General features: G+C 43.5%; 1 protein-coding gene across 1 annotated transcript in view; it reads right to left on the bottom strand.

The window, feature by feature from the left end:
* Window positions 1–26,026, bottom strand: part of MATN2 (matrilin 2) — a 658,816-nt gene that overhangs the window by 134,537 nt on the left and 498,253 nt on the right. Inside the window, exon 11 of the mRNA XM_044065933.1 lies at window positions 4,039–4,452. Within this exon, the coding sequence (XP_043921868.1) occupies window positions 4,039–4,452 (414 nt within the window). The remainder of the gene's footprint in view (window positions 1–4,038; window positions 4,453–26,026) is intronic.

The following is a 26,026-nucleotide window of genomic DNA, read 5'->3' as shown; positions in this document are numbered from 1 at the left end:
TCTAGCATGTCCAAAGGTCAGTTGTCAATCTCCTCTCTGGTCCAGCTGGTGAATCTGGGAATCTTGAGACAATGTTACAACTGCCTCATGTACACAGACAACCCTCTCCTCCTCCCAACAAATTCCAACACATGTGAGAGATGCAACCATATAGCCAAACTGGAGGCTAAGCTCTCTCAACTCAGTACTGGCATAACCAGTCAGGAGGAGAAAGAAACCACACTCACTACAATTCCAGTCTAACATAGACCTACCACGACAGCAAACCAAACACATAATTACACAAAAACATACTCGGAGGCTCTAAATAAAGATCTGCCTAAGCAGCAGAGACCTCCAAAGCAGACACCCAAGCAACCGCTACCCCAAAACAAAACACGTGCAACACATAGCTCACAAAGCCAGTGTGCCGAACAGTCACAGCCCTTAAGGCTAAACAACACACCTGATGCACTTGTAATAGGTGACTCTATCGTCAGGCACACTGACGTCCCGCTCACCAGGCTGAACAAGGAGAAGGTCACGGTGAGCAGCCTGTCGGGCGCTAGGATCCGCCACATAACACAAGCACTCCGGTCACTCCAAGGCAAGTACAAATATGACTCAGTCATTGTCCATGCTGGTGTGAATGACCTGAGACGTACCTCCCTGGACTACATGAATAGAGACATAGAGGAGCTCTCTGAGCATGTAGCCCAGGCCGGTATGACCCTGACCTTGAGTAGCATCTTACCCTCACCAAGAATGATGCCACAATATGAAGACAAGATGATCAATTTCAACAATTGGCTTAAGTACTGGTGTCATTCAAAGGGGATCCAAGCCTGTCAGCCTGGGATGACATGCTCGACAAGCCACGATGCTTCGCTAGGGATGGCTTGCACCTGTCACCCCTGGGCTTTCGGATATTGGCAAAGGCTCTTGCTACCCCCATAGTGCCTTGTTTAGGCAAGGCTCAAAAGACAAACCCACCTCCATAGGTATCACAAGGAATAAGAAACTAAGAGTAATGCTACTCAACGCCAGAAGTCTAAACCTCAAGATGCATGCACTTGAAACTCTCCTTAGCATGGAGAACATCGATATCTGTGCAGTAACAGAAACCTGGTTCAGGGCTCCCGAGAGCACCCCAGCACTACCAGGTTATACCTCATACCATGCTTTTCGGCCCCGAAACTTGGACCGAACCACAAAAGGAGGGTGAGTATCGATATTCATCAAAGATACCCACACCTCCAGGTTGGTGGCAAAGCACGAAGCATCAGAGACTATCCATGTGCAACTAACAGTGGGCAAAACTGCCTTCCAGTTTATAGCCTGCTACAGACCACCCTCCCAAACCCAGGAACCCCACTCGGCCTTCCTGAGAACACTGAAAAATATGAAGGTCTCTCCAAACACCATTATAGTGGGCGACTTCAACTACCCAAACATAGACTGGGAGCATTACTCTAGCTCCAGCACCCTAGCACAAAGGTTCCTAGAATTCATAAACTCAAATGCTATGGAGCAACTTGTTACCACTCCCACAAGAGGGGAAAACATACTGGACCTGATCATCACCAACATGGGGACTCTATGCTCCAGACCAGAAGTGTATCCCTCACTGGTAAGATCAGATCATAAACTGATCTCACTGGATATTCACATCCCGACCCCACCCCCTGCCCAGAAAACCACAGTGAAAAACTTCTCTAAAGCAAATTTCACACTCCTCAAAACCGAGGTGGAATCCTTCAAAGCCCCCGAGCCTGTGGAAAATACGGCCCAGACCGCAGAATCCTTTATAAATGCATTCTATGAACACCTTCAGGAATGCATGGATCATGCAATCCCAAATAAAACCAAGACCCAATCCTCCAAAGGCAGATGTCCTGTCTGGTGGACCCCAGCCATAAACAAACTATATAATAGAAGGAGGAAGCTACTACATGATAGAGCAAAATCCCAAAAAGGGAAGGCATCTCTGATCAGTATTAGCAAAAAACTAAGGGCACTCATAAAATCATCTAAGGCCAGCTTCGAGAGAAAAATTGCACAGGACGCTAAGGATAATCACAAGGCTTTCTTTAGTTATGTTAGGAACCTGGGTGGGAATTCCCAGATATGCTCAGAATTAGTCCAAAATGGCAAAAAATACACTGAACTCACAGACATTGCCAACATCCTAGCTGACAGGTTCAACGCAAACACCCCCCCCCACCAAAAGGGCAAATATCTATCCCAGCAGAGTGCTGCCCCCCTGACATCTCAGATGCTCAGGTAAGAGCCGCCCTCTCCAAAGCAAAAAACACAGCATCAATGGGACCAGACGGTGTCCCAGGCTGCATCCTACATGAACTCCAAGAAGAGCTAAACCCAAACATAAAACTACTGTTCAATCTCCGCCTTACTACAAGATATGTACCCAAAGAGTGGCGTACAGCAACAGTGGTCCCTCTCCACAAAGGTGGTGCCTCAATGGACCCTGGAAACTATCGCCCCATAAGCCTGACTAGCTTGGTCTGCAAAGCTATGGAAAGGATCATCATGGACCTCATAAATAAAGATATTGGGGACCTACAGACACTGGATCCTACCCAGTTCGGCTTTGTTAAGGGCAGATCCTGCCTCTTAAACCTGGTCGACTTCTTTGAAACAGTCACCAAGGCCACTGACGAAGGGAAGGTGGTCCACACAGCTTACCTGGACCTCGCAAAAGTCTTCGATACAATACCACACTCGGGCATTATAGATAAGCTCACCAGCTTAAATATAAACCCCTATGTCACTAGATGGGTTGCAAACTGGCTCAAGGTCAGAACCCACATGGTTAGAATTGCTGGAGCCATGTCAGACTCCAAACCAGTTACAAGTGGCGTCCCACAAGGCTCAGTCCTAGGACCTCCCTTGTTCGGTATATATTTCTCGAAGGTACAGGCCAACACAGAAGGACTGTGGCTGACCAAGTTCGCAGATGACTGCAAACTGGGCGCCATAATTGACTCTCCAGCCGACACAAGCATCCTCCAAAAGGGCCTCATAGAAACAGACAACTGGTGCCAGAGCCATGGCCTCAAGCTAAACGCCAAAAAGTACATAGTCATCCCCTTTGGCAAAAACAAAGTGCCCACAAATTACCACATAGGTGGTAATCCATTAAGTACAGAAGAAGTAATTAGGGACCTGGGGACCCAAGTTGATAGCAATCTCTCATTTGAAAACCACGTGGCCAAAGTGGTTAGAAAAACATTTTATATAGCCCACCTAATCATGAAGGGATTCACATCTAGATTAGGGGAGGTCATCGTGCCTCTTTACTCATTCCTCATCAGGCCCATAATCGAGTACAATGCCCCTTTTGGGATGTACCTTACCAAACACCTGCAGCAACTGGAAAGACCCCAAAATTACCTTACCAAGAGGATCAAAGGGCTCAAACAGATGCCATATGCTGCCCGATTAAAGAAACTCCAGCTCTACTCAGTGGCATACCGCCTGCTCAGAGGCGACCTGTGCCTGACGTATAAAGCCATGTCCAACCCGGAATTAAGGGACATGCTGCACCTCAAAAAATCCAAATCCCATCGAGCTACACGCTCGAGAGACTTGAACCTCAGCACTGAAATAAATAGGACAAGCTGGAGGGACAGATTCATAACCCAGAGGCTCCCTTCACTCTGGAATAAAATCCCAGTCCAGGTTAGGCAGAGTCCCTCACTGACTCTCTTCAAGAGGAATCTTGATGAGTGGATGGGAGATCGTAGGTTTACCCCGGGTATCACTTCTGTGTCACTGTTAGACAGAGGCACAGTATACTAACCTCGAAAAAGAGCATAGCAAAATTAATTTAAAATGGGTGGCGAAAGCCAAACATACTCTGGCTAGGCTTATAAATGCCCTAGGTCAGATAGCCTAGTATGAACCTATGAACCTATGAAAACCAAGGATAGTTGAGAGGTATGCTCTTCATTGTGTCACTAATATGGTTATATTTCTGATACCAATAACTTTTACTTTTTAGTAAATCCCTAAAAGATACATAAAAAACTTACATACCATTCTGTTTTGCCTTAGTAGCCCATCGAGACACATCATCCTGAGCACGTCCGTCAGTAAACACAACAGCCACCTTTGATGCATTTGATGACTGAGGCCTTGCACCTTCTTCTTCAGAGAAGCTTTTTTCCACCATGTATTTTAAGGCCTTCCCAGTCATGGAACCTTTACCCATGTACTTCACTTTGGATACTGCTTCACTGACATCCTTCCCAGAACTGTAGTTTCCTAAAGTAAATTCTGCCTGGACTTTGGTTGAGTACTGTACCAGACCAACTTGGGTAGCCATCTGGGAAATCTCCAAAGAACTCACAAGTCCTTTGACAAACTGCTTTACAACTTCAAAGTTATGTGGGCCAAGACTTTTGGATCCATCGATTACAAATACAAGATCAAGCATGCCTTCACCACACCCTGCAGAGTGAGAGAGAAAAACATCAATACGATCACATACGTAAGTATAATTAGACTGAACTAAAGAAAACGCAGTAGTTCATCATTATATATTTGTGTCCTGCACATCTACCAGCCAGTTCTCAATTTTGTGCTGAGTTGTTACTCGGCACAACCACTCATTCTATTTTATATAAAGGCCCAATTGCAATTAGCTGTACATGCTTGAAAGTAGTTCACCATGTGCTTAACTGGAATTGTTGTAAATCATGTACAGAATATGAAATTTTCCAGTGAAATTGTATACATTACAGAATGATTTACTGCTTCTGATAATTTCAATATGTGTGCGAGTATATATATGTCTGTACATATCTATATCTATCTATGGGTCTACTTCAGATCATTGAATGGCCATAAAATTGATAGGCATATGGTTGAGCTGATAACATAGTATCTTCAAAACATCGAACCGAAATAAAAACAAAACAAAACAAAAAAACACTTTTTTCTTTTCTTTCTTTTTTTTTTTTTGCTGCAGCAGCACACCCCCTGCTACTTAAATATACCAACTCCAAGATTGCACTTACATTGAAGTGAATGGCAATTTTTCCCTATGGTGATCTCCATGCAAACCGTTTGATATCTTGAAAAAAAGATGTTGTTGTCTCAGCCATATGCATGTCGACATTATAGTCATTCGACAATCTGAAGGGGACCCCTATATATATATATATATATATATATATATATATATATATATATATATATATATATATATATATATATATATATATATATATATATATGTACAGATACACATACACACACATACAGATATATATTTACTATATTTATACAGCTCAGATGACCACTGGAGCCTTTATAAGCCTAGCCATGCAACCCAGATGTATATCCATTCCATCCATTCGCTTCACAACACTTAATGCACAGAGCCTTAAAAACAGAATCCCTAACCTCCATGCCTGGCTATCCCATAATCACCCTGACATCACTGCCGTTTCCAAAACCTGGTTAAAAAGCTATATAAAAGACAGTGAAATCCTACCAGCAGGTTACCAAATCATTCGCAATGACAGAGCCTATAAAAAAGGAGGTGGAGTAGGTATAATTTACCCCTCCTCCCATACCATAACTCCCTACTCCAATATTATACCAACCTTTGCCAACACAGAAATTACAGTTTGTCTTCTAAAAATAAATAAGCACAAGTCCATATGTATTGATGCCCTCTATATTCCCCCTGGTGATAATATCAAAACTGTTGAGAACATCCTGTCCTGGTTCTCCTCTAATATCAAAAATGAAACCTATATACTCAGTGATACCAATTTCAACTGGAACACTATTAACTCAAAAGCCCCTTCCCACACAATCAACCTTTACAATTTCTCACAACTAATACAATCTCCAACCAGGCCCAATAAAGATGGGACTTCGGGTACCATCATTAACTGGATCCTAACAACTCACGCAAACCTTATAGCCAAAGCAGGAACTTTACCTGATGCTCTCAGTGATCACCTACCAGCCTTTGCCGACTGTCTCCCATCTCCACTACAAAAACAACAGCACTACATCCCAACCCACAACCTCTCCTATTTTAACCCACTAACTTTGTCTGAATGCCTAAAGCTGACTGACTTGTCCCCCTTAAAAACCCTCTCTCTAGATGATGCTGTATCCTACTTTAACCACTCATTCCTAACCCTTCTCAACAAATAAGCCCCTCCTTGAACCAAACACATCAAAACCAATTTCTGTCCATGGTTAACAAAAGATACTAAACTAGCCATGCACCAAAGAGACAAAATATGGAAGTAATGTCAAAAAGATAAAAACCTTAACACCCCCTTACAGTATAAACAACTTTGTAACTCCACAAAAGTACTTATCACTAAAGATCGCAAAACCCACTCCTCCAAACTCCAGTCCCTGCACTCAACTAATCCCAAAAAATTCTGGAACTCCATCGAAACCATGCTCCATCCTGGCAACAAAGAAAACCCCTGCCTAGACCCCAACCTCTCCAACCTAGAAATAGCCAGCCAATTTAACTCATTCTTCGTAGACTGTATAGCTAAATTATCCTCCTCCTTCCCACCCCCCCTCCAACACCACCCACTCCCACCCCACCCCCAACCTCCACCCCACCCCCAACCTCAATCATCTACCTTCAACCACATCTTTCTGCCTCAAGCCCATTCCCACAAAAGCTATAAAAAGACTTCTTCTCAAACTAAAACCCTGTCACAATGCACCCGACAACCTCCCATCCACCTTCCTCAAACTATATGCAGATAGCTTTGCCTATCCCATCTCAATTCTTATAAATAGATCCATACAAGAATCATACGTCCCTTCAATCTGGTGCCATGCATACATCATTCCCCTCCATAAAGGAGGCAAAAATACTGATACCACCAATTTCAGGCCTATTGCCATCCTCTCCCCTCTTTCTAAAATACTACAAAAAACAATACAGACACAACTCATGGCACACATAACCCTTAACAATTATCTCTCCCCTATAAAACACGGCTTCCACTCTGGCCATAGTACCATGATTGCCCTACTTGCCTTTCTTGATACCATAAACTCTGAACGTGACTCAGGCAAGTTCGTATCTTCACTATTCCTTGATCTGTCAAAGGCCTTTGATACTATATCACACAGCCTACTTATATCCCAACTCTCCACCCTACAACTCTCTCCCTCCAACATAGCCTGGTTTTCAAGCTACTTATCCAACCGCCAACAAGCTGTCCAATGGAAAACTTCTACCTCCCCCTTCCTTCTTACCCCCACAGGTGTCCCACAAAGTTCAGTTCTTGGCCCACTTCTCTTCAATCTATTCATAAACAACTTTCACCAATCCATCCCACAATCAACTGTCATCCAATATGCAGATGACTCAGCAATCATCTGCTCAGCTTTCTCCCCCACCAAGCTCCTAGCAAAAATGCAACTAGCCTTCTCCACAACAGTAACCTGGATGAAATCTAATCACCTGGCTCTAAATGCAAATAAAGCCAAACTAATGATTTTCTCCCCATCCAAAAACTCCATCATTGACAAAACACATTCTTCCTACAGAGCCAAAACACCTCCCTCCTGGAAATCGTTCCCAACACCAAGCTTCTTGGCACCACTTTTGATGAAAATCTAAAATATGACACCCACATCCACTCCACAATTAAGAACACCCACCAAAGGCTAGGTCTTCTCTACAGGCACAATCACTTCCTAAGCTTCTCTACCCGTCAAACTCTTGCATCCATCTTCCTACTCCCCTCCCTTATGTATGGTGCCCCTCTTTTCACCAATCTCAATTTCAGCCTTCGATCCAAACTCGAATCCTGTTACCACAAAATCTCCAAATTTGCAACCCATTCTAAAAACTGAGCCCACCACTGCCACGCCCTCCATACCCTCAAATGGCTTGAACTACCCAACTACCTAGTTACCTACAACTAACAATTGCCCACAAGCTCATCTGACTGCCCTTCTCTTGCTACTTCCTTGAAACCCTACATTCTTAGCCGTTCACTCAGATCCCAAAACCAAAATCTCCTTCTGGTCCACAAACCGGCACGACCTCCTGGCCATGTATTACTGTCTCACTCCTTAGCCAATCATTGGAACTCTCTCCCCACTCACCTTCGTACCCTTCCTAACCTTACATGATACAAATCTCATCTCCACTCATCTGTTTTCTTAGTGAGAGAAAGTGAACAGAACTGGTTTAATCTAGCCAGGACATTCCTGCACCTGTTATTGTTTGGATAATTGGTCTGGTTTCTGTGCCTTAAACAGCCAGTGTTTTAAATCAGATATACCTGTTGCTCAGGCTGCTGCAGAGAGACTGACCTACTACCAGCTGTGATATTGAGAAAAGATAAGAGTTTATTCTCATTTATCGTTTGCACTTTTGATTTAATATCTCTGTAATCTGTGCAACTGTTTTTTTTCCATCCACCCTCCCAGTTCTTGTTGTGGTCTTTTTGTCTTGGTGGCTTTGAGTTCCCTGCCGCCTGTTTAAAGTGATACTGTACACTCCCTCCCAGTCACATTACATCAGCTCATTGCACTGTTAATAGTGATAATTTAGCAAAGGCCCACCCCTTTAGTTTCTGCATATTGAATTATCTCATTATCTTCTGTCTCCTCACTTTCTACTAAAAAAAAAAAAAAAAACTGTTTCCTCCCTTTCCTAGAACTAATGTAGTCCAGAAACAGATTTGCTGTATCCAGGACTTTTTGTAAGCTTCAAGCTCTTCAATTTTTCCCTTAGATCTGCTAGTTCTCTGCTCTCCTGCACTTTTATTAGCTTATTAGTCTAGCACAGACTTCTTGTAGCAATTATTGTAGCACATAACAGTGCTACCAGCACTAAATGTTCTACAAGGAAACAGCTCCAGTACTTATTATTAATACCCACCCTCCGGGCATGTCTAAAGATCAGTTCCCTGTACTTTCTCCTATTAGCCTGGTGAGCATGGGCATCCTGAGGCAATGTAGCAACTGCCTCATGTACACTGACAACCCTCCCCTCTTACCTCCCAATACTCAGACTTGCAAGAGATGCACTTATATACCCAAATTGGAAGCCATGCACTCTGCAGCCAAGACTAGATTAGCTGGTCAAGAGGAGAAGGTCAACACTTGCACCACAACACAAGGAACATATAGCCTTCCAGAAAACACACCAGCACTACCTTCACATAAAAATACAAACCACACACCCACCTTCGTGGAGGCTCTCAATAAAAAGCTACACAAACAGCAGAGACCTCCAAGGCAGAAATGCACTCGACCACCACAACACAACACTAATCATGAGACACATAACTCTCCTAAACAATGTGCCACTCAACCAAAGCCCCTAAGGCAAAACAGCATGCCCAGCACACTAGTCATAGGTGACTCGATAGTGAGGCACACTGATGTCCCACTCACTAGGTTGAATAAGGAGAAAGTAACAATCAGCTGCCTGTCAGGTGCCAGGATCCACCACATAACACACGCACTCAGGTCCTTCAACAACAGGTACAAATATGACTCTGTCATTGTACATGTGGGTGTGAATGACCTGAGACATACCTCCCTGGACTACATTCTAAGGGGATCTAGTATCTGTTTGCCTGGGATGACATGATTGACAGACTTAGATGCTTTGCCAGAGATGGCCTGCATCTGTCATCCCTGGGCTTCTGGATACTGGCCAAGGCTCTTGCCACTCCTATAGTGCCTTTTTAGGCGGTGTTCCAAAGACCAAATTACCACCGTAAAAGCTACAAACATATGCAATCTGATGGTCATGCTTCTCAAAGCTAGAAGTCTAAATCTCAAAATGCACTTGCTCGAAGCACTCCTTAAAATGGAGAACACCGACATTTGTGCTGTAACAGAGACCTGGTTCAAGGCAGCAAATAGCGCCCTGCACTACCAGGCTATAACTCATTCCATACCTTTTGGCCCCAGAACTTAGACCGAAGCTCCAAAGGCGGGGGTGTTTCCATGTTCATAAAGGATGCTCACATCTCCAGACTGGTAGCCCAACATAACACATCAGCGATACTTCAGGTGCAGCTAACATTGAGTAAGACAGCGATTCAGGTCATAGCCTGCTATAGGTCCCCAACCATGACCCAAGACTCACACTCCACATTCCTAAGCACCCTGGAGAATACTAGGGTCCAACCTAACACTCTTATACTGAGTGACTTCAACTACCCCTCCATTAACTGGGAAACTACTCATGTACCAATGCACTTGTCCAACGTTTCCTGGAATTCATTAATTCCATTGCCCTGGACCAGCTTATTCATGCCCCTACTAGAGGTAGCAACATGCTTGACTTGGTCATTACTAACATAGGTGACCGTTGCTCTTTACCAATAGTGAACTCCTTCTTAGTTAGATCCAACCACAAACTAATCACTTTGGAAATCCACACCACTCCCACCCCCCATTCCCCGCAAAGGTAACCACCATGAAAAACTTCTACAAAGCTAACTGTGGACTCCTGAAAACAGAGGTGGCTAACTTCATGGCACCCATGCAGTTGGAGAACAGCTGCATGACCGCCGAATCATACACTAATGCCTTCTACAAACACGTGCACAAATGCATGGATCTCTCCATACCCAATAGAACCAAGACGCTCTCCTCCAAAAAAAGGAAGCCTATCTGGTGGTCCCCTGCCATATACAAACTCTACAATAGAAGGAGGAAACTGATGAGAAATAAGGTGAAGTCCCAAGACTGGAAAAACTCCCTTATCAGCCTCAACAAAAAGTTGAGATTCCTCATCAAATCCTTTAAAACTAGCTATGAAAACAGAATTGCAGCAGATAGTAAAGGCAACCACAAGGCCTTCTATAGTTATGTAAAGAATCTCCATGGCAATATCCAGATTTGCTCAGAGCTGTTGCACAATGCCACCTCCTATACTGCGCCAACAGATATTGCCAATATACTGGCCAACAGATTCAGTGCCAACTTTACCCCTCTCCCCCCCACCAAAGGACCAATCGCAATATCAGTAGATTCCCAGGCACCCAGTATTACTGCTGCAGAGGTTAAAACAGCACTGCCCAAAGCCAAGAATATAGCTTCTATGGGACCTGACAATATCCCTGGCTGTGTTCTACATGAACTACAGAGTGAACTGGTACCTCACCTGTGTGCCCTGTTCAATCACAGCCTGACCTCAGGCTTTGTTCCTACTGAATGGCACACTGCTACAGTTATCCCTCTCCACAAAGGAGGAGCAACTACAGACCCCAGGAACTATCACCCGATTAGCCTGACAAGTCTGATATGCAAAGTTATGGAACACATCATCATGGACCTAATAAACAAAGATATAGTGAACCTCCAAACTCTGGATCCCACACAGTTTGGTTTTGTGAAGGGTAGATCATGCCTGCTCAACCTGGTCGACTTCTTTGAGTCATTCACCAGAGCTGTGGATGAAGGCAAGGTGGTTCATACAGCCTACCTTGATCTGGCCAAGGCCTTTGATACCATTCCCCACTCATGAATCATAGAAAAACTCACTAAGCTAGGCATCAACCCCTATATCACTAGGTGGGCCGCAAACTGGCTCACATATAGAACCCACAGTGTGAAAGTAGCTGACTCCAAGTCAAACTGTCGATCAGTCACGAGTGGAGTCCCACAGGGTTCGGTCCTGGGTCCTCTCCTGTTTGGTATCTACTTCTCTGAAGTCCAGGCCAACAAGAAGGGACTCAGGCTGTCAAAGTTCACATACAATTGCATGTTGGGAGCCATAATTAACTCCCCAAGTGATGTTGACATCCTACAGAAAGACCTCACTGAGACCAATGACTGGTGTCAGAACCATGGCCTTAAGTTCAATGCCAAAAAATGTGTCGTCATCCCCTTTGGGAAAAACCTGGTTCCCATGAATTACCACATTGATGGTAGTCCACTGAACATAGAAAGCATCATAAGAGATCTGGGAACACAGGTTGACAGCAACCTCTCTTTTGACCACCACATTGCCACTGTGGTCAGAAAGTCCTTCTATGTGCCACATCTCATTACTCAGGGTTTTGCATCCAGGAAGAAAGAGGTCATTGTCTCCCACTACTCTTCCCTCATTAGGCCAATCATCGAGTACAATACCCCATAGACACCAACAACTGGAGAGGCCGCAAAAACACCTCACAAAGAGGATCCTAGGCCTTAAACACATGTCCTGTACGGACAGACTCAAAAAACTCCAACTATTCTGTCTCATATTGCCTACTTAGAGGCGATCTCTGCTTGATCTCTGCTTGACTTACACCCCAGCAGGATTTTCTGTTTCCCCCGAACAAGGAAGGGGGGGGTGGAGCAGGTTTCCCCAGGGGTGGCGGAATCAATAAAGCAGTTTTTTCAAGCTGCTCCAGGTGCTTTAGCAATTAATGATGCTGTAAATAACACAGATGTTTTAAATAAAGTGATGGTGGTAACAGAAAACAATTTTTCTGTTTACAATTATACCAACATTAACTTGAGGAGAGAACATTTTGATTTGTTCACAAAAGGATTACATTTTGTTCCAGCATTTTCAAGTAGATTAGAGCAGGATTTGATAGACTTGAAGCTGTTCAGTAGACAATTAAACTTACTGCTTTATTTTAAAGGGGAAATTCCTTCAAATATGGGACTCTCTAGAAAGAGTGTATTCAATCCATCTATGGATCCAACAGTAAAAATATTTGAAGAAATGATGGAGAGAGATATTAGGATGATTGGCAGAAATAAACAGAACAGTACCCCCCAAAATATTTGCATGAAGGAGATGAATTTGATTAAGGAACTTAGAAGCAGTAACTGCAGGGCAATGAAAACAGGTAAGGGGGGGGGGGTCTTGTTTTGATGTATAACACAGAATATGTTCACCACATTAATGGGATGTTGCAGGACCCAGAGCAATATGAACAGGTATCCAGCAATGAGCTACACATGGCATATTCCAGAATTGGTTTCATTTTGTACGATCACCTTTTGCAAGGTGTTTTTAATGAAAGATTGTATAACTTTTTAACTGTTCCCAAACCAAGAATTCCTGTAATATTTGGGATCCCGAAAACACACAAAGGGTTGGACCCCTTAAACTTCAGGCCTATAGTATCAGGACAGGGGAGTATTATAGAACCTGTTGGAAAATTTATAGATCATACCTTGAAACAGTTTACAGCTTCCTTAAAATACATTTGCAAGGATTCTTGGGATTTCCTCAGGGGCTTACAATCCCTAGAATACCATCCGGATTTTTTGTTAGTTACTATAGATATTGTTCAACTGTTTCCCAGTATACCGCATTCTACAGGATTAAATTGGTTTAGTGATGTTTTAGTCAATGAAGCTAAATTTGTTCCCAATACCACCAATTTACTGGTGGAACTCATGGAATTGGTTCTGGAAAACAATTTTATATGCTTTAATGGCCAATTTTTTAGACAAAAATCGGGCGTTGCAATGGGACCTGTGCCACCGTTTATGCAAACATTGTGTTGCATAAATGGGAACAGACATATATTTTTGGCACAGAATGGTCACGATATATTAGGCATTATGTCAGATTTCTTGATGACATTTGCCTTATATGGGAAGGTACCAGGGCCACTGTCCAGGAATTTATTGATTACATCAATTCCACCACCTCCTTTTTAACCTTTACGCATTCTTTAAGCTTGGATAGCTTAAATTATTTGGATGTGTGTTTAGTTAAGGATAATGTCAATAATAGATTTAATTCCAAAGTGTTTAGGAAACCCACTTATTCAAATGCATTTTTGCATTTTCAAAGTAATCACCCTGATTATCAAAAAAGAGGAATAGTCAAGGGCCAATTTATTCGTGCCTCTAGAATGTGTAATACATCACAATTTTTCAGAGAAGAAGTTAATTTTTTAAAAGAAAGATTTTCTGAAAGAGGGTACCCAAGTGGTTTGGTTGAGGAGCTGGCGAATGAAGTGAGCACTAATAGGGGGATGAAATACCAACCACTGCTGATTAACACAGGTATGTTAAATTGCCAAATAAGCAATAGATTGCAAAATTTAGAACAAAAGGGATACATCCACACTTTTGGTATTGACTCGGGCATTGTAGAAAGCAGTGTAAGAAAATACTGGCCAATTTTGAGACTGGATGACAGGTTGGGCAGTATGATCCCAGAGTTTCCCAGATTTGTTAGACGGAGAGGTACCAACTTAAAAGAAATGTTGGAAATGAAACAGACCAAACAAATGGGTTTAAATGTGAACAATAAAAAAGAAGGCACATATAAATGTGGAATGTGCAAACAATGCCCAGCGATATTTAATGGACACAAGTTATATTTACCATCAAGAAAATTTTTGCGTCAACCGAGGGGCTATTACAATTGTAATGCTAAATTTATTGTTTACTTAGGCTTATGTATGAAATGCAAAAGTTTTTATATAGGAAAAACGGAGAGAACTTTAAGAAGACGAATTTATGAGCATTTTTATGACATAACTAAAAAAAGGAAACTAATGCTTTTTACAGGCATTCTCTTTTTTGTCCCGATATGGAGATTAAATTCATCATTTTGGAACAGGTAAAAGCAGATGTTAGAGGGGGTGATTGGGAGACCCTGTTGGAACACAAAGAATTGATATGGCAGCTAAGACTAGATGCAGGAAGACGGCCAGGTCTAAATGATGCTTGCAGTATCAGCAGCGTCTTGAAATTAAGGAAGGCAAAATTACAAATTTAAGGCCATAGTGTCTGTAGGATCAATTGAAAGGGTTTTCCAGAGAGCAAGCTTCATGACAATTATACACAGGCAACATAAAATTTTTTTTTAATTATTAAACAGACATGTGGTTTAATATATACCTGCTCGACCATTATTTACAAGAAGGCCTGAGCAAGTAAATGTACATATGTGGTTTATTAATTCGATGTGTGCAGATGGATTTATTCTATTATTGTGTACATTCAATGGAAATTGAGCGATTTTAAAAATGAGTATGCTGTTTGAAAATATCCCCTTGGGAAAAAGAAAGAAAAAATGGTTAGTAATTTGATGTTTGTAGATGGATTTATTTATATACTCAACAGCACCTAGATGAGTTTAAAAATGAATGGGTTTTGCAGCACTTTGCATTTTTAACATGTAACAACTTTCATTTTGCAAAGGCTGTTTAAAAACACTCCTTGTAGGAAAAGGAAATGAAGGGTTAAATGGATAAAATTTTTTCCAATTAACCAATTAATTATACAATTAGCTGAATTTTATATGTATATAAGGAGTGTTCACTTGAAGGTTATTTTATCTTGAAAAAGCTCAGCAAAGGGCTGAGCGAAAGCGCTTGATGGGATTGTTGGTGTGAATATTCTACAATAAAGCGAAGGTTTTTTAATCTACTGGCAGCCTTTCATTTTCTACTTGTGTGGAAGAAGGAGTACCAGCATTTGTTTTGGACTTTTTTGCTTCTGGATTTCCAGCGCCACCTTTGCAGCCTTGGAGCAATTTGTTTTACTATATCCTACAGAAAGACCTCACTGAGACCAATGACTGGTGTCAGAACCATGGCCTTAAGTTCAATGCCAAAAAATGTGTTGTCATCCCCTTTGGGAAAAACCTGGTTCCCATGAATTACCACATTGATGGTAGTCCACTGAACACAGAAAGCATCATAAGAGATCTGGGAACACAGGTTGACAGCAACCTCTCTTTTGACCACCACATTGCCACTGTGGTCAGAAAGTCCTTCTATGTGCCACATCTCATTACTAAGGGTTTTGCATCCAGGAAGAAAGAGGTCATTGTCTCCCACTACTCTTCCCTCATTAGGCCAATCATCGAGTACAATACCCCATAGACACCAACAACAACTGAAGAGGCCGCACAAACACCTCACAAAGAGGATCCTAGGCCTTAAACACTTGTCCTGTACGGACAGACTCAAAAAACTCCAACTATTCTGTCTCATATTGCCTACTTAGAGGTGATCTCTGCTTGATCTCTGCTTGACTTACAAAGCCATGTCTGACCCAGCTCTGTTAGAAATGCTACATCTAAAGAAATCCCAATCCCTCTGCACTACACTCTCCAGAGACCTCAACCTCATTACCACAATCAACAGAACATGCTGGAGGGACAGGCTCATAACCCAGAGACTGCCCATGCTATGGAACAGACTTCCCATACATGTCAAGTGGAGCGCCTCACTGGCCCTCTTCAAGAGAATGGATGGGAAACAGAAAATTCACCCAGGGGATCACTCCAGTGGCTCTGTTTGACAGAGGCACTCGGAACTAAGGTCTGGTGGTACGATGCCAGGATAATCCTATGGGCTAGGCGTGTAAAGGCTATAGGGCCATTAGCCTAGTAGACACCTATGAACCTAAGAACCTATATCTCTCTTCCAAATGGGAATGCCCTTGTCATGCTCCTACTTAAACTCACCCCCCACTCCCCTTTTCTTGGTTTTCTGTCTCCTCACTCCACGTTCTCACTGATTTTTCCACCTACCTCTAATATTATTTCATCCCTACATAAACAGTCCCCACCCACAACTAACCTCTATCTATTCTATGACAATTTACTCTCCAATCTACCTCTATCATATCATCCCCCATATTACCAAATTTCTCTCTATAATCTGTGATACTGTACTCTCCAATCTAGAATAACTATAACCCTCTCCATGCATAACATAATCTTACAAGAAAATCTAACACAGATAAATGACTAGTACCAAAGTCTAAAACTAAAACTCAATACAAAGTTAGGCACTAAAGTGCCTAATGGGAAAACTGCCACCCAGGCAATTGCATCATCAATAAGACACCCCTAAGAGTTGACCCAGTAGTCAGGGATCTGGGAACTTACATAGACAGTAATCTGGCTTTTGACAAACATGTGGCCAAGATGGTAAGAAAATCATTCTATGTCACCCAGTTTATAAGTAAGGCCATGGCATCCAGGTCCAAGGAAGTCACTGTGCCACTTTATTTGGCCCTTATCAGACCAATCATTGAGTATAATCCCCCGTTGGCATGTACCTGACCAGTCATATGCAACAGCTGGAACACCCACAAAGGTTCCTTAAAGGAGAATTCAGGGCATAAACAAGAGTTTCTAAATTAATCACATTAAAGCCCTGTCTCTATATTCTGCCTCCTAAAGGTTACTGAGAGGTAATCTATGTCTAGCTTACAAGGTTCATAGGTTCATAGATTCATAGGTTGGTACTAGGCTATTGGCCCTAGGGCCTATACAAGCCTAGTCATAACAATTCCCTGGCTATTTCTTCCCACGATATTTACTTCCCTGGACCCCTGTCTAGCAGGACGACTGATGTGATCCCCAGGGTGAACTTCCTATCTCCCATCCAATCGTCAAGGTTCCTTTTGAAGAGGGCCAAAGAGGCACTCTGCCTGACATGTATAGGCAGTCTATTCCAGAGTCTGGGGAGTCTCTATCCCTTCAGCATGTTTTGTTTATTGTGATGACAAGGTTTAGATACCTGCAGCGTGTGGCTCTGAGGGATTGGGATTTCTTTAAGTGTAGCATGTCCAACAGCTCTGTGTTTGACATGGCCTTGCATGTTAAGCAGAGATCACCTCTGAGTAGACGATATGCAACAGAGTATAACTGGAGTTTTTTTAGATGGTCAGCATAGGGAATCTGCTTTAGGCCTGTGACTCTTTTAGTGAGGTATTTCTGTGACCTTTCCAGTTGTTGCAGATGTCTTGAGAGGTACATACCAAACGGAGCATTGTATTCTATAATGGGTCTATTGAGGGATGAATACAATGACACAATGACCTCCTTTTTTCTGGATGAAAAGCCCTTACTGATGTGGTGTGCTACATAAAAGGATTTCCTGACTGTTGTGGCGATGTGGTTATCGAAGGTGAGACCACTGTTCACCTGTGTCCCTAAGTCTCTTATCACACTTTTGGTGTTTAGTGTACTGCCACCTATGTGGTAATTCACGGGTACATGTTTTTTCCCAAAGGGGATAACTATACATTTCTTGGCATTGAGCTTGAGCTCATGGCTCTGGTACCAAGCATCTGTTTCTGTAAGGCCCTTTTGCAGAATATCCACATAATTTGGGGATTCAATAATGGCTCCCAGTTTGCAGTCATCTGCAAACTTTGTTAGCCAGAGTCCCTTAGTGTTGGCCTGTACTTCAGAGAAGTAGATGCCAAACAAGAGCAGTTCCAGGACTGAACCATTAGGTACTCCACTTGTCACTTGTCTGGAGCTGGATTTGGAGTCGGCTACTTTTAAAGTGTGGGTTCTGTCAGAAAGCCAGTTGGCAACTCATCGAGTGATGTAGGGATTAATGCCCAGCTTAGTAAGTTTATCTATGATTCCAGAGTGGGGGATGGTGCCAATGGCCTTGGCGAGGTCCAGATAGGCTGTGTGGACCACCTTACCCTTTTCCACAGCTCTGGAGACTGATTTGAAGAAGTCAGTCAGGTTCAGGAGACAAGATCGGCCCTTCACGAACCCAAACTGGGTGGGGTCCAGTGTTTGAAGGTTGCCAAGGTCTTTGTTTATAAGTTCCATGATAATACGTTCCATGGCCTTGAAGATCAGGCTCATCAGACTGATGGGGTGGTAGTTCCCAGGATCCAAGGTGGATCCCCCATTGTGGAGTGGGATAACTGTAACTGCGTGCCACTCAGTGGGCATGAAGCCTGAGGTGAGGCTATGATTAAATATGACACATAGGTGAGGTGCCAATTCATTTTGTAGTTCATGTAGTACACAGCCCAAGATGTCGTTTGGTCCCATGGATGCTGTATTCTTAGCTTTGGAGAGTGCGGTTTTTACCTGTGTGACCGTTATTACTGGAATTTGGGAATCTTTCGGTATTGAGATGGGCCCTTTAGCGGGTGAGAGGGGGGTAAAGTTGGCACTGAATCGATCTGCCAGGATATTGGCAATATCCTTGGGATCAGTATATTTAATGCCATTCTGTTGTAGCTCAGAGCAGATCTTAGCATTGCCATTTAGATTGTTGACATAGCTATAGAATGCCTTGTGGTTGTCTTTGGAATCTTTGTCAATTTTATTTTTGTAACTAGCTTTGGAGGATTTTTTGAGGGATCTCAGCTTCTTACTGAGGCTGGTAAGGAAGTTTTTTGCATCCTGAGATTTTCCTCTTTTCTGCAACAGTTTCTTCCTTTTGTTGTAAAGTTTGTTTATGGCAGAGGACCACCAGATTGGCTTCCTTTTTTTGGAGGAGAGCATCTTGGTTCTATTTGGGATGGCACGATTCATGCACGAGTGGATGTGCTTGTCCAGTGCCTTAGTGTAGGATTTAGCAGTCGAACTTTCAGTTCCAATCTGCATGGGTGTCATGATCTTTGTCACGTCTGACTTGAGTAACATGAAGTTGGCTTTGGATAAGTTTTTTACGAAGGTTTCCTTACTGGGGGGTGGGGGAGTGATGTGGATGTCAAGGGTGATTAGCTTATGGTCAGACCTGACCAACAAGGGGGTGACCATAGGTGTGCAGCATTGATTTCCCATGTTGGTAATGACCAGGTCTAGAATATTCGAGCCCTTGGTGGGACTATGGATTAGTTGATCCAGGGCATTGGAATTTATGAATTCCAAGAACCGTTGGGCAAAGGTGTTGGTACATGAGTAGTTTTCCCACTTAATGGCAGGGTAGTTGAAATCACACAGTATTAGGGTGTTTGGTTCTATCTTCTGATCCACCACTGATGGACATTTTGCACATCTGCAAAATGAACAGCATCAGAAAGTACAGTTGTGTACACTTACCATAAATGTAGATGTTTGGGTGTATTTACTGTTGCAGTCATCACATTTGGGTTATCTGCCTGTAGATAGCCCTCAGCCGGCCTGAATACCAGAGGATGCTGTCTCTTCTTCCATGACGTCCGGTCGTCAGGGGTATAAAACATGCAGCCGACGCCATTATATCAGTTTTTCTTGCCCCAAATGTCAGGTGCCCCCACAATGAGAAGCAATTATATGTTATGGTACACCTCCATCAAAAAGCAAATGCACCAGAAAGCTTAAATACACCAAACGAGAAGGAAGGGTAGAGCCAAGAGAAGTCAGGGGGCTGATGGGAGGGTAACCAGGACTGCAACAGTGAATACACTCGAACATCTACATTTATGGTAAGTGTACACAACTGTACTATGTTCTTCGTGATTCACTGTTGCCGTCATCACATTTGGGTTGATTCCCAAAGCTAAGGAAGGGAGGAGGAAGTTAGAGAGCATTAGGGCCAGCTATTAAGCCCTGTAAGACTGCAGTGGCAAAACCAGCTCTGGATTTAGAAAAAATAGGCATGTGGTAATGCTTGGTGAAGGTATGAACAGAGCTCCAGGTAGCAGCTTCTAGGATGTCCCTGGTAGGGACTCCTCTGAGAAAGGCTGTAGAGGTAGATGCAGCCCTGGTGGAATGTGATCTTATCCCCTGTGGGTTAGGTTTTCCATGGTGCTTATAGCAGAAATGAATGCAATGGGCTATCCATTTAGAAATGGTTTGCTTTGAAATGGCCTTCCCCTCTGCTCCTGCAGCAAAGCCCACTAGCAGCTGTTCAGATTTTCTGAGAGGCTTAGTCCTGTCCAAATAAAATCTTAGTTGTCTATGCACATCTAGAGAGTGCAGTATTCATTCTCCTTTGTTTTGTGAGTTAGGGAAAAAAGTAGGCAAATGGATGGACTGATTTAGGGCCACACCAGACACCACCTTGGGCATAAAGGAAGGATTGGTCCTGAGGGAAACCCAGCCTGCATAGAAGATAATGAAGGGTTCCACTGCCATAAGGGCCTGCAATTCAGACACTCTTCTTGCTGAAGTGATGGCTAGAAGGAAGGCTGTTTTCCAAGAAAGGAATTTCAACTCTGCAGTTGCAGCTGGCTCAAAGGGAGGGAGAGTGAGCTTTTCCAAGGCTGGAGTAGGGGCTCTCCTTGGGGGGGGTCTTAAATGTTTGGCCCCTCTAAGGAATTGCTTTAGCAGGGGATGAGAAAAGAGGGGTGGCTCAGTATTATAATGTGCTGAAATGGCAGAGGCATTAATTTTAATTGAAGAGAAGGATAGGCCTTTGTGGAGCATTTCTGTTAAGTACTGAAGAATATGAGGCAAGCTGGGCACTGTTGTGCCCATCCCCTGAGTCTGGCTCCAGGAACAGTATCTTTTCCAGTTTTCAAAATAGGATTTTCTAGTACTAGGCCTACTTGCCTCCAGAATGACATCTAACACTTGCTTATTGAGGGATGCTATTGGAGAGCTCAAGGAATTAGCCAGGCTGCAAGGTTCAGGGTTTGAAGCTGAGGGTACAGAACCTGGCCCACCTGCTGGGACAGCAGAGAAGGGGTCTGAGGCAGGTGCCATGGTTCCAGTAGTGTCATACTGCGCAAGAGGGGGTACCAGTGATGGTGTGGCCAGTCTGGTGCAATCAGTATTGTCCTTGGCTTGTCCTGTTTGATCTTTTGCAGAGCCTTCGAGAGGAGAGGCAGAGGGGGAAAAGAATAAACTGAGAGGCTTTCGCAGATAAAGGACAGGGCATCGACTTTCCAGGCTTGACTGTGGGAAGTCCTTGTGCAGAATTTGTCCAATTGGTAGTTCTGAGGGGAGGCAAACAGGTCTACCTCTGGAGTCCCCCATTTGTTCCTCAAGAGGTTGAATATTTTTGGTTCCAGTTTCCATTCATGTGGGCCCATGAGATTTCTGCTTAGGTCATCTGCCAGTGAATTTAGCTTGCCTGGCAGTAATTGAGCTTGCAGGTGCTCTTGGTAGCTCAAGGCTGTGTTCCACAGAGCCATGGCTTGTCTGCAGAGAGGGTACGAGTTTGTTCCCTCCTGCCTGTTTATGTACCACATAACTGTGGTGTTGTCTGTCTTTACCAATAACTGTCCTTGAAGAATGCGTTTTTTTAGGCTGCCAGGGAATTCTGTACAGCTAACATTTCTTTTTGGTTAATATGCAGGTGCATCTGTCTTGGGTTCCATTTGCCCTGAATGCACTGCCCTGCCCTGCCAAGTGAGCCGCCCATGCATAGTCTGATGCGTCTGTTGTTAGGGTTTGGGCGGCAGGGGGTAGAGTGAAAGGGAGCCCCTTGTTGTGGTAGCAGGCCTCTGCCCACCAAAGGAACTCTGTCTTTATACAAGGAATGATAGGAATCATTGATTCCAGGTCCTGAGAATGTTGACACCATACGCTTTTTAGATACCATTGTAGTTTCCTCATATGCAGTCTTGCATATGGAATTAGTAGAATGCAAGAGGCCATGAACCCCAGGGCTTGCAGAATTTTCCTTGCAGATAGCTGGGGTTTTGTGGCCAATAGTTTGAAGTAGGTTGTCAAGTAAACTTGTTTCTCTGGAGTTAGAAATGCCATCTGGGAAGTTGTGTTCAAGCTTGCTCCCAGGAATACAATCTGTTGGCAGGGTACTAGGTGAGATTTCTTTTCGTTTATGGTGTACCCCAGAGAGGTTAGAAGTTTCTTTACGAATGCCAGATGTTTTAATAACAAGTCCTGGCTTTCTGCCTGAATCAGACAATCATCCAAATATGGGTATATTTGAATTTTTCTCTGCCTGAAAAATGCAATGACTGGAGCTAGGCACTTTGTGAATACCCTGGGCACAGTAGATAAGCCAAAGGGAAGTGCAGAGAACTGATAGTGTATGGAGCCTGCCCTGAAGTGTAGGAATGTCCTGCAAGATTCCCTTATTGGAATGTGCAGGTAAGCTTCCTTTAAGTCTAAGGTTGCCAACCAGGCATCTTTGCCTAGCATAGGAAGCAGCTGTTGAAGCGTTAGCATTTTGAATTTTGGGATTACCAAAAAGGTATTTAGAATAGAGAGGTCCAGGATAGGACACCAGGAGCTGTCTTTTCTGGGTACCAGGAAAAGTCTTGAATAAATACCTTGTCCCCTTTCTTCTGCTGGGACAGGTTGAATAGCCCTGATACTTAGAAGAGAGAGAACCTGCTGTTGGGCCTCTGCCCACAGATTTGGGGTAGGTCTGGCCAACTGTTTGGGGTTGGTAGGGTGTGGAAGTGGAATCTGTGACCTTGGGAAACTATATTCAAAACCCATTTGTCCGAGGTAATGAGTTCCCAGTTTTTTGCATGCAGGGCGAGCTTTCCTCCTAAGGGAGCAGGCAGTTGAGCAGGTCTTGGAAGGGTTAAGGTTAAGTCATTGTGCCATTTTTCCATAGGGGGTTGCCTTACTACTCCCTGCTTTGGAAGTGGGAGCCCCACACTGCTTAGGCTTGTGCGTAGCCTGAGACTGTAACCTGGGTGGTCTGCTGTTCCTAGGTTTGGACTGAGAAGGCCTAGAAGAGACTGGAAATGACCAATTCTTTGAAGGCCAATGCCTACTAAATCTGGGAGGCTGTACTTGCAGGAAATCTATAACAGTTTGCATAGATTTAGCTTTTTCCGCCATCTTTTTGCGGACTTCTTCTGCTTTGTTGCCAAACAGGCGGTTTTGGTTTAAAGGAGCATCCAGTAATTTAGCTTTAACATGATCTGGCAAGTTTTGCTCCTTAAGCCAAGCATGCCTTCTAAGTACAGACCCAGTGACAGCAGCCCTGCAAGATGCTTCTAAAGAGTCAAAACCATATTGCAAAGTATGTTTACCAACTTGTTCTGCAGAATGCATTAAATCCTGTAATTCTTTGTGTTCAGCACAGACAGGAATCAACATACTTTTCTGTTTTAAGTAGTCCCATAATATGCTGCTGGTACTTTAACATATGAAACTGGCAATTCAAAGCCCTAATGGCCAAAGAAGCAGAAGTGTATACCTTCTTACCCCATCTGTCCAAGGCTCCAGAATCTCTATCAGAAGGGGTAGGATTTTTGGCAGCAGTAGCCTTAATGCCCGTTGGTCCTTGGGAAATGGTCTCTGGATCCGCAGTAGGATTCTTGAAGAGGAACTTGTGAGAGTCAGGTACACTGTAATACCTGTCAGGTTTTCTGGGAGCTGGAGGTAAAGTGTCTGGGGAAAGGCTAGATTCCAAGAAAGCATCATCTACAATGTCCAGAACAGGAGAGATAGCTAAAGGTCTGTGTTTAGGAAGGAGTAAGAATTCCATAAGCCTCTTTTTGGAGTCAGAGTAATCCTGGCTTTCCCAGTGGAAATGCTCCCTAAAAGTGTGCAAGGTTTCACCAAAAGAAAAATCTTCTGGAGGGGAAGCAGAGGGAATGGAATCCTCTGCATCAGAATCCTCACAGGTAGATAAGGGCAAATCCTGGTAATCAGAAGAAACAGAAATATCAGATTCATGATCAGAAAAATCAGAAGGAAAATCACTTCTAGGTCTCTTAGAGGAGGAAGGCTGGCTTCCCCTAATTAAGGTAATAAGGTCTTCAGCCATTCTAAGCATTTGTTTTTTAGGCATATGGGCCTGAGCATGCGGTTTGGACTTCGGTTTTCTAGGCGTGGTGTGGGTTTTAGGCTGGATGAAGAAGATGGCATTGGTTTAAAATGCAAGTCTGTACACCCTCAGAAGCCAGTGCCTGCACAGTGCCTCCAGACCCATCCAAGGTAGAGACATCCGCAGGTTCCATAGTCGAAGAAGCATCTCACAGCATACCAGACTCCGAATAGATCTCAGTAGAGGCCTGCGAATCTGAAGTAGCGGGTATCAGGGGCTGCGAAAGCACCTCACTGAGTACCGGCGGACTGGCAACTAGCTTAATGGAAGCATCATCGGCAGTTTTGGACCTATGTGGTCTGTCTCTGGCTTTATCCTTGCATTTTTTCAGAAGATCGGTAGTCAGATGGCTTACCGAAGCCATTTCGGAGTACGGATACCGAGTACCAAAATAATTTGCTACAAATGTAGCCCAACGACGAATAGTTCGGGGGTTGAACAAGGCACAAAACCGACAGCGAGGGACGTCGTGGTCTGGGCCTAAGCAGGGAATGCAGTACGAATGAAAATCTTTATGAGGTATTTGCTTTCCACAAGTAAGACAATTGTTAAATTTTACTGACATCGGTTGGAGGAAAAAAAAAGATCCCCAAAGGGGTACTTATCTTTTTTTGAAGACTTCGGTTCTGAAACTCGAAAACAAAAATTTCAGGAGTCGGCCGACCGGCACTTGCAAACTGCTTCTGCTTCGGGCACCGCATGGCAAGAAAGACTGATGTAATGGCATCGGCTACATGTTTTATACCCCTAACGACCTGACGTCATGGAAGAAGAGACAGCATCTGACACTGGAATCCAAGACTCTGGTATTCAGGCTGGCTGAGGGCTACCTGCAGGCAGATAACCCAAATGTGATGACTGCAACAGTGAAACAAGAAGAACACGAAGAACATCCACTAGATCCAAGGATTTAAATTTTGCTTGTGACATAAATAAGACATGCTGGTAAAACAGATATGTGTCGTAAAGGATCCCCCATGCTCTTGAACAGGCTCCTCATCCATGTGAAGCAGAGTCCATCCCTAATCCTATTGAAGTGTAACCTTGATTAATGGATGGGAAATCAGAAATTCACCCTTGGTCTGACCTCCATGTCTCTGACAGAGGCAGACAGTAATGACTAAACTAACATACTTCCCCCACATAACCTCTATAAAGACCCTGGTGGTCATTAGTATAGAATATACATACAAACCTATTTCTCAGGTCATTTACACCTACATGGACTATGACTGAATTACACTGGTACCTGTGGCGCAATGACTTGAGTGCATGTATAACTTGGTGGATCCTGGCCCCGATAGGCAAATGACTGTTATTTTCTCTTGTTCAGTATGGTGAGTGGGGCAGCAGTATGTCATATAATAGAGTACCACTATGACTACAGTCTTGGATAGTGTATTGGCTTGCCTTATGGGCTTGGCATTTGGGGCTTCACTGGGTGCGGATGTATGTGCAGTGCTAGGTGTTGTCTCTGTTGAGTGCTTTTGGGTTTGCTTAGGCTAATTTTTGCAGCTGGAATAAATGGGAGGTTTTTGGGGTTTCAGATGATTACATCTAAGTGCCTCAGCTTAAATAAGTCTATGTGTGGTTTGTGTACAATGTGTGGTAGGTGTAGTGCGTGTGTG

The sequence above is a fragment of the Protopterus annectens genome, chromosome 3.part0, assembly GCF_019279795.1.
Source record: "Protopterus annectens isolate FY-2018-M chromosome 3.part0, PAN1.0, whole genome shotgun sequence".
NCBI lineage: Eukaryota > Metazoa > Chordata > Ceratodontiformes > Protopteridae > Protopterus > Protopterus annectens.
The sequence above is the reverse complement of the archived record's forward strand: the minus strand, read 5'-3'. Positions and strand labels throughout refer to the sequence as shown.